This window comes from Hemibagrus wyckioides, linkage group LG14 (genome assembly GCF_019097595.1).
Source record: "Hemibagrus wyckioides isolate EC202008001 linkage group LG14, SWU_Hwy_1.0, whole genome shotgun sequence".
NCBI classification, from domain to species: domain Eukaryota; kingdom Metazoa; phylum Chordata; class Actinopteri; order Siluriformes; family Bagridae; genus Hemibagrus; species Hemibagrus wyckioides.
This window is the reverse complement of record NC_080723.1, coordinates 3,302,639-3,312,757: the sequence shown is the minus strand read 5'-3', so window position 1 is coordinate 3,312,757 and position 10,119 is coordinate 3,302,639. Positions and strand designations below refer to the sequence as shown.

The window sequence follows — 10,119 nt, the reverse complement described above, 5'->3', positions numbered from 1 at the left end:
TCTGTGGGCGGCGCGCGCACATGCTTCGCGTATCGGCTAACGACTCATTTACCTGAGTCGACTCTTCCAAACAAATCCGTTCAAGTGAATCGAACTACAATTGTTTTTTTTTATTGGATTGAATCAGCACCGAAAGCAGATTATTATTACCACAGTTCTACATACAATAGAACCACAATGCAAACTATATAGTTAAAATACTATTGTTAGTCAGTATTGTAGCTATAACCTTTCCCGGTTTGGTGTCATTATTTCCAGTTTTCTACTTCATACTATGTAATGTGTAACTGAGAGCCTTGTGGGGGTGGGGTGGGGGTGGGGGCAGTATATACAGTCTCTATGTACAGAGGTTTGATTTGTGAATCGAGTCAACATATTTGGAAAGAGCCGACCGAAAGGAACCGACTCATATCTGAATCGCCCATCACTCGGATCGGCTCGGACCCTTAGAGTGCGCGGAATGGCGCTGGTGTGGGAATCGTGACAGGGACATTAAACTCAAACAAATGTGATTTTATTCTGTTCGTCGGACGTGGAGATTCCTGCTGTCTCGTTAAACCCCTCCACACAAATCCTGTGCGAGAAGAATATGGAAACATCGGACAGCAAGTGTGTACTTTCGCTGCTTCTGTTAGTCATCTGTCAACTAGGTGTGTATCTGAAGTTTCTGTCTTTCTTTACTTGGATTTTGGGTAGAAAGCAAACCCCCCATCCGTTAAATGGACCACCACTGGGTGTTTTTAGCACTAATGTTCCAGCTGTACACTAATAAACATTGAAGGTGATAACCTTAAGACTATAAGAGTTAACTAAACCCTTTAAAAATGTAAAGAGTTCATTAAACTTTGATGGGATTTTCCTTTATCCTGTGCGCAACCGCGCACTCTTTGACGCAGGCTATATATATTACTGATAAAAGTCAAACTGTGAATTTCTTGTCTATCTGTCTCATTTAAACATTAGGATTAGATATCTTTTGTAGTTTTAACAATGATATCTACAAAAATATCACTATAATGAGTTAATCTTGTGCGTAACCATGGATCATTTCATTGGATCCCATTCTTTCCGTTTTTTTTCCCTTTAAATATAAATGCAATAAATAGATGGACTAATCTCCACGACTTGTGCTTTGTTGTTATTTTATGATTTAAAGACTTGGATGCACTAAAGCTATCCAGCACCTCAGTATTTATTTAGGGGATGCTGCTGCAATGTGATAATCTTGAGGTCAAGTTCAAGATCCTGAATCACAGAGACTTGAATTAAAATGCATGGTTGATGTATACATATCATATTCATAATATCATCGCAAATGGATTTATGTTGTGTCTTAAAGTGTGAAAGAAGGATATACTTAGATGTAGAGGTTGAGGTAAATGACAAAAGATGGGAGATTTGTTGATCTTAGTGTTAAAGGAGCATAAAGAAAATACAATTAAGCCACTATTACATCACTCAAGCTGTTTTATTAAAAAACAAAACAAACAAACAAAACAAAAACTGAAGTTGTACCCACAGACCCTTAAAGCCAGTCAAAAGCCATTTGCTTAAGAGATGCAAAAGTCTTTTTGTACCCCAGCTTGTGAACCTGAGTAACTTTTCTGTTGTGAATTGAATAACAATCAGGGTTTTAGCAGTCTTTGCTCTTTGGAAACTTACTCTGGGACAGTAAGGATGGTCTGTGCTCCAAAAAAGCTCAGCTGTAGCCTTCTACCCTCAGCTCCATCTTTTTCACCCCCTTTCAATTGGTGCCCTCAATGACGCTTTCATGAAATCTGTGGCACAAAGGAAGGCTCAACCTTTTGGAACTCATAAGACTTAGTGGAAGAAGAGTGCACGGTCTTATGAATGAAATGTAGACTTTCACACCATCTGTTTTCCCAAGTGTGGCGCTATAGATAAATTTTACCCCCTTTTACTTATCGGGCACCGTTCTGAATGTTTTTTTTCCCACTGCAAAAGCCTCGTGTTGTTTTTTAACGCTGAGCTTGTGACAGATGGCGACTGTAGACTGCCGAGCTGTCAGTCAAAAAGGCATTTAGGTTCCGTGAGTCCCCTCCCACATGCCTTGTGTATATGCACCTATGAAGGGCATGTGGCAGTGTGTGTGTGGAACCACATGCTCCAATTAGTTGCATGCTCACTCGACTGTTTGCATGGCTTCATTAAGACACTGTGTTTTTCTGTCTCGTTTATTATTAGTGTCAAGGTGAAATTCTGCTAAAAATATTCTCTGTAACGTTTTAATCGTACACCTACATTTACAGATGGAATTGTGAAAAAGTTCCTCTCAACATTTCCCCTCCAGCAACTCTAATTCTTTCCTGTCTTTCTTTCTTTCTTTCTTACTTTCTTGAGCTGGTTAGGCATGCAGACCCACCCAACCCAGTCTCTTTGCTAGTGAAAAAGGGGAGCAGATTTCTTCTCAGCGGCAAAGCGGGCATTTTGATGACCAGATTAGTTGGTATTAGCCCCAAGCGTATTCACTCAGGCATGCATAGGAGAACACAGTGGGTCTCTCAGCCTTGTCTCTCCTCTACGGGACAGTGAGCGGGCCGTAGCTGAATGGAGCAGGCAGGCACCGTGCGAGAGCCAAATCCCCATGCTGGACAGCCCAAGGCTCTGGGCCTGGGTCCCCCAGTGAATTATGCTGTCAGCTGCTTGATTTGTTATGTGCCTGGCTGGCAAGAGGCGACCGGTGCTTGCGGGCACACAGTCACACAGAGAGTCAGGCAGGGAGGGGGAGCTCATTGTATATGGCATGTGAGTGTGACACTCAGACGGGCCCCTGGTTTGTCGCAGAAGCGATGGAGAAGGACAGAGGGGGGGTTTAAGTACCTTTGTGTGTGTGTGTCTGTGTTTGTGCTCTGTGTGGGTGTATGATTTGTACCCATCATGAGAGTGTCAACTGCCCTGGGACCTTGCTGGCTGCCCTGTCTCTGTCTCAGCCAGCAGGACTGGGAGCACCTCTTTTTTGGCCTTCTAGAGAAAAGCTTTCAAATACTTCTCCACACAGCACATTCTCCTCACATCTCCACCTTACTCTTCACTAACATTTCTTTCTCTTGCTTTTGTACTTCTCCTTTTGAATCAGCACTCTTTAATTCTTGTCTTCTGGCCTGAATTCACTTTAAATTTTAGTCACTTACCTTAGCTTTTTTGATAACAAATCACCTTTTTCTTTTATTGTGACTGTACGTTTCAGTCCTTTGACCTTTTCTAATTTCTCATTTCCTGTGTCCTATTTAGCTACATGCAGCGCTCATCTATCTTCTCCTTCCCTGAGGCTTTGCACTGTCACATGTCCCTTTTTTGTTTCGATCTCTTTCAGTCGTGTACTCAGTATCTCCATCATGATGTGTGTGGTGTTACAGGCCCTGCTGGTGCCCCGGTGCTTCTTTGCCAGCAGGGTCAGTGGCCCTGACTAGCCACTTAATTAATGTCGGCAGAGCAGAGCTGTCTCAAAGGCCGGCTCACATCAGCAATTTGAGAGAACAACAGGAGTCCTGTTGAATGGCTGGTAAAGAAGCGTCGAGCTCTCCTTCTCCTCTTTAGAGGTCTGGAGGTGTGTGGTCTAGAAGTGTCTCAGATATTGATGGTCCCTGATCGAGACAAGAATATCAATGAAAGACGTGGAAGTTAACAAAAAGCCTGTATGTTAACAGCGTGGAAGAGTCTGTAGGGACATACATCAGGAACGTATGATTTGGTGAACTATATTAAAAGCAAATGACCTCGTCCATTGTAGTTTCACTAACTGTATAGTAATTCTTCCTTGGTGCATGCTGCTTTATAGCTTGGGTACCACTGTTTAGTGTCAACAGATTAAGACCATTAACTTTCTGAATGCTGTAAAATAAAGCTCAGGTTCTGTATTTGTAGTTGCGCCGTTCTTTAATATCTTCCAAGTGGCTGCATATTTCAGAGCAAACATTTGTAATGATCTTCGTCATCTCTTTGTGCTAATGGGTACTTACCACAAGAACAACACCTAATAGAGTTCATTCTACTGAACATCCTGTTTTGCTTGTTCTTAGTGCTTTTGACACGCCAGCGGACATGTGATCATACAGTATGTAGGCTGGAAGCTTGACAAACTTGACCATCTTGTGCAGTAAAAGCTTCTGATTGCTGGGCCGGAGTGCACAGTAAACAGTAAATGTCATACACAGTATTCACTGCATATGCATATGCTTGCAGTGTGACAAAATCTGACCGGTCAGACATGAAAAAATTGGTCAGATATAGAGAATTCCTGATTCTATCCATTCTATGCATATCATTAGTCTGTCATTGTCAGAAGCTTGGATGAAAGAAAGAGCACTTTTTAATGCTCTTGCTATAGATGTGTACCTATACTGAAAATCTGACCAAAATTATGGGGACACTGACCATAATGTCCATCTGTGCTCGTTCTAAATCAATCCATTGGCATTAATGCAGTGTTGGTCCTGGTATTGTTTTAATAACACCCTCTACTCTTATGGGAAAGCTTTTCACTAGGGTTAGGTTGGCTGTGGGGTTTTTTGCTCATACATTTGCAGTCTTTAGCCAGGCCAGATATTGATGTCAGGTGAGAAGGTCTGGGGCACACTCAATATTCCAATTTATTCCTAAGGTTTCACTGAGGTTGAGATCAGAGCTTTGGCCACTCCAACCTTAGCATTCCAACCTTCTAGCATTTCTAGACAATGGTGTGCTTTCAACTGTTACTTTCTTTTAGAAAGAATCACTTGTGCGTGCGATGCTCAGGTGCCCTCATACCTTTGGCCATTTCACGTACGTGATACGAAGCACTCAGAATGCTAAGCCGTTCTAGATTTCAGAATATGGAGAGAGCTTTAATTTTGTTTGTGTGCAAGCGTAATTTGCTGGCATGATGCTGGTGTAATACTAATTTGGCTGGGTGTAAGCCATTATTTTCCAGTTCTCACCCAGTTGCTGTTTTCACGGTCAGAAATGTATGATCATGTGCTGGCGTGGGTGGAGCTTGGCAACACGGGGCGTGACATTCAAAGTCTGTCATTGAAAATTCTTTTCCCATTTCTTAATCACCTGCGGGAAGGTTTTGTTCATTTGTCTCAAATGTTATGATATGAAAGTCTTATAAAAATACAGTATTGTACAGTATGGATATTGTCGATGTGCTGCCTACATTCTATTTATATTCATGGATTTGGTCAGACCTGCGGTCAATTCTCAATCAAGCTTCCAACTGTATGTCATTATGAAAATGTCATTGCATGGCACACAACCGGTGTTTATAGAGAACGACATGTTCTGATTCTGTCTTAATAATGTATTCATTTAGGCCTCACTTCTTTTTAGAAAGATACCACTCTGCACCAGTTTACTGCCTGTACCGATGGTCACAAAAATAGTGATATTATGCTCACATTTTACATCAGGATCATGACAATAGGATTCGTATCTCAAAGAAAGAGAGTTCAAAATGCCATATTACAGCAGTATGCTTTGAGTAAAAAGTCAGGCTTGGATGAGTAGCCAGTTTGGGCCAATAAACGTCCCTCAGTCTGGAAACAGTGTGATAGTGTGAATCACTGAATTGATCCTTTTAAGAGTTAGTCAAGGCAAAGCCTGCCCACTCCTCCAGTTAGCTAGTCTTTCATCATGTGAGAATCTGTGCCCTTTTCAATTAGGATACCACTCCAAATAGCTACTCGCCTGGGTACTCAAGGCCATCAAAGAAATAATGGGAGATTTTCAGAGGCTTTTAATGAGCCTGCTTCTCAGTTCACTCGCTCTGCACTGTATAGTCCAGGGAAAACCACTGTGCCTTAAAGCAGGTGAAAAGCAATTAGCAAGCAAGCTCTCATCTCGGATCACCCACTGTTTTCCCTCTCTTTCTCCTTATATGGTTTTGAATATTTTACAACTGAGCCTAAATGAATGAATGACATGAGATAAATAATTGTGGAGAGATTCGCGGAGAACCCCAAAGCGCTTCTCACATTTCTCAGAAAGCCGTACCCTTCTTTTTGGCAGCCAGTTTGTTGGGATTTAGCAGATGATAAGTAATTGCTTGATCACACATTCAAAACATGTTGTGTCGGGCTATTTGAGACTAATTAGAGATGATTATCTATGCTGTTAGTTTAAGAAGAGTCTTGAAAATGTTCAGGCCCAAAAATGTTTGGCTTTGGATATAGTTATTTTTTTTTTAAAGATACGTGAGCATTAATCCAAATTTATGTCTTAAATTCAGCATTAAATAGTTAAATATTTAATAGGAACATATATGCTAACCAAGCAGCCTTCACTCTAACAGATTTAAATTTATTAGCCTAGTCAGTGCTTTAAAACCGTTCCAAGTGAAATGGACTGAACAGTTCTGTGATGGTAGATGCTTAAACAAGCCTTCTGTGGCAAGATCATGTTTTGATGTGTTTAGATACACCCATCAGGCATAACATTATGACTACCTGCCTAATATTGTGTTGGTCCCCCTTTTGCTGTCAAAACAGCCCTGACCCGTCATGCACTGTGCATTTGCTCCCCACGTGCATCATTGAATTGCCTTGGCCGCCCATGACCCTGTCGCCGGTTCACCACTGTTCCTTCCTTGGACCACTTTTGATAGATACTGACCACTGCAGACCGGGAACACCCCACAAGAGGTGCAGTTTTGGAGATGCAATGATCCAGTGGTCTAGCCATCACAATTTGGCCCTTCGTCAAACTCGCTCAAATCCTTACGCTTGTCCATTTTTCCTGCTTCTAACACATCAACTTTGAGGACAAAATGTTGACTTGCTGCCTAATATATCCCACCCACTAACAGGTGCCATGATGAGGAGATCATCAGTCTTATTCACTTCACCGATCACTGCTCAGAATGTTATACCTGATCGGTGTAATCTAATTAGATTGTTGATTATTGACAGAACATTCAACACCATTAATTGGCCAATACAAAAAAACACGCAGAAAACCCAGAGAGAGACAGGCGACCTTCTATTTTCTGCCTTTATAACAAATCATTGGGAAGAAATGCAGCTAATAAAAGCAAAAGATTATGCTGGACTCACGCAGCTATCTAACCTCAAGTCTGTGACTTCAAAATTAAATGTCACAGATGTAGAACTTTGTGTTATGTAGCACGGGTCTGGTAGATAAGATAGCCTTGCAGCATCTCCTCACTGTATAATGTAGCATTATATATTAAGATCTAGTGTAACAGTCAGAACAGTATTCCATTACATCAGTAAAGCCCCTTTTGTACGGATGCCCACATAACTCTTAGCGATAAAAGACAAAGATGAAAGAGAGAGAGAGAGAGAGAGAGAGAGAGAGAAAGAGAGTCCCAGTGTTCCTGTCATCTCTGCCAAAGGGAATACAGATGTGATGTGGTTAAGGACGTTCACAATTAGGAAGAACTGAGTCATGAAACTTAAGCTCCATGTAGCTCAGCACTGCTTTCAGTATAATGCCTGGAAGCAGTTTAGAGCAGCACAGTTTTATCACCTGTATGACCAGGAAAAAGCATTGGTACACCATCTATGCCAGCTTTACTAACAAGTTTTTGTTACCACACTGATATATATATTAATATATATACATATATAGGAGAAAGTGTCTCAGTTTGCATGTAAGGATTTATTAACAGATAACAGCTGTTTATTTAGTACATACACTGATCAGGTATAACATTCTGAGCAGTGATCGGTGAAGTGAATAAGACTGATGATCTCCTCATCATGGCACCTGTTAGTGGGTGGGATATATTAGGCAGCAAGTGAACATTTTGTCCTCAAAGTTGATGTGTTAGAAGCAGGAAAAATGGACAAGCGTAAGGATTTGAGTGAGTTTGATGAAGGACCAAATTGTGATGGCTAGACCACTGGATCAGAGCATCTCCAAAACTGCAGCTCTTGTGGGGTGTTCCCGGTCTGCAGTGGTCAGTATCTATCAAAAGTGGTCCAAGGAAGGAACAGTGGTGAACCAGCGACAGGGTCATGGATGGCCAAGGCTCATTGATGCACATAGGGAGTGAAGGCTGGCCCGTGTGATCCGATCCAACAGACGAGCTACTGTTGCTCAAATTGCTGAAGAAGTTAATGCTGGTTCTGATAGAAAGGTGTCAGAATACACAGTGCAGGACGGGTCAGGGCTGTTTTGGCAGCAAAAGGTGGACCATCACAATATTAGGCAGGTGGTCATAATGCTGATTGGTGCACAGTATGTTTAAGATTGACTGTTGATTCTACTGTGTGAGCTTCAGATCTGGAAGAAAGCTATGATAATATTCTATTAGTTGTTCTTGACCTTATTTATTGTGTTTCTTCATTAATATTTCTCTCAGTCCCAGACTATCTGTATACCTGTCCATTTCCCATTGCATAAGCATGTAGAAGTGGGTGCTGGCAAAATTTTCCACATCATACTATTAACTTATAAAGACAGTGTTAACTGTAAAAATTAACATTAGCAGTAACTTTTAAAGTATTTACTGATTTATCTTTTAGTGTTTTTATTTAATATTATTCGGACACCAAACTCCACTACTATACTTATTCCTACTAATGATTTATACTGTCCAAAAGACAAGCAATTCTAGTCTAGATGCATAGCAGTCATTCAAATTCAGCTTGGGAAGCATGGGAAACCAGTGAATTATTGTGTAATGTGTGATGCTGTACAGTCTGATGGAAAAGAACTGTGTGAGACATGGATATCCTCTTGCACAAGTGGTTAAAGCTCTGGGTTGTTGATAGGAAGATCAGGGTTCAAGCCCCGGCACTGCCAAGCTGCCACTGCTGGGCCCCTGAGCAAGGCCCCCAACCCACCCTGCTCCATGGGTGCTGTATCATGGCTGACCCTGCACTCTGACCCCAAACCTCCAAGGATGGGATATGCGAAAAAAGAATTTCACTGTGCTGTAATGTATATGTGACAAATAAAGACAACTTATGAACAGTCAGTCAAAGCTCTCGGTATAAGTAGACACTAATACATAGTGCTGTGTGGCTGTGTTTTATATCATTTTAAATCTTTTTCAGCCACTGAATTCGAACAGTGGAGGTAAATGTGGGCCAGCGCTCATATTACTCGTTGCCACCCTGAAAAGAGAACAGGGCACTGTAAATGCATGAAGGCACTGAGTAAGGAGTTGGACTTCTGTTCTAGTGCTAGAGTTACAGTGGATTAGAAGGAACAGTGTCTGTTTGTTTTTGTTCCAGCCTTAGTCTTCATGATTCCCTGCATTTGGCACTAGAGGCCCACTTACAGGGACAGTACAGTGGGCATGTGTGACTGAGAGGGGTATTCACTAAATAAACCTGCTCAGTGAAACTGTCTCTTCAATCACATTAAAGCTGTGTTCCTCCTATAAACAATGTGTTCACATGGGCTTTGTGTTTAAAACACTCCCTGGCTCATTGTAAATGTTTACAGATATTTTACAGACTAGGTAGGTTTATTTTTAGAAGCGTATTGCTAGCAAAAAATGTCGTAAGTAAACCGATGAAATGGTAATGTATTCCTGTATGGAAATTTCCCACTCCTATATACAAAAAAGGGTGAAGCAGGCAGCTTTTCCTGCAGGAAGTTCTAAAGTTTACCTAATGGCTGAGCGCAACAAGGATTGTGTAGAAATGACAAAAGACAGCATTCAGGGGTGACTGGTAAGAGATGTGCGGCTTAGTGAAGAGAAAGGAAACTGGGTAAAGTGATATAAACTTGCAGGGAGTCTGTTTGAATGGAGCTGGACTGGTGCTGTGTCCATGACAATGAGTGAGGGATGGAGGGAAGTTGCAATGGCCAGAGGGCATGTAGAGATCTGCTTGTTTTCCAGGATGAATGTAGCTACACTGTTCGCATGCTGATTGGCAACCTGGGCTTTTGGTGATAGGAGATAAAAATGGCTTGCTGTACTTGTGCCTTTGTTGTTGAATGAAACAAATCCAGCCAGGGATCAAAAGAGGAAAGAAGAGGGGGTGGATTAAAATCCTAGATTTCTTTTTAACTTTCCACTGATGGAGTTACGTTCCTCACAATAAATGGTACTGAATAATACAATAAACTTGAACATAGACTATTGCATAATTTACTGACAGCTTAAGTGGTTATGCCGTATATTAGTCATATAAATATATT

At 41.4% G+C, this 10,119-nt stretch overlaps 1 protein-coding gene across 5 annotated transcripts in view; it reads left to right on the top strand.

The window, feature by feature from the left end:
- The first annotated feature begins 408 nt into the window (after positions 1–408).
- ptprz1a (protein tyrosine phosphatase receptor type Z1a) overlaps positions 409–10,119 on the top strand; it is a 52,408-nt gene continuing 42,697 nt past the window's right edge. For 3 of the 5 annotated variants that reach the window (XM_058408102.1, XM_058408101.1, XM_058408100.1), the window contains exon 1: positions 410–650. In XM_058408102.1, coding sequence (XP_058264085.1) covers positions 590–650 — 61 coding nt within the window. In that variant the 5' untranslated portion in view covers positions 410–589. Of the gene's footprint in view, positions 651–10,119 lie in introns of all 5 variants that reach the window. The other 2 variants (XR_009206523.1, XM_058408103.1) reach the window with 2 other exon arrangements.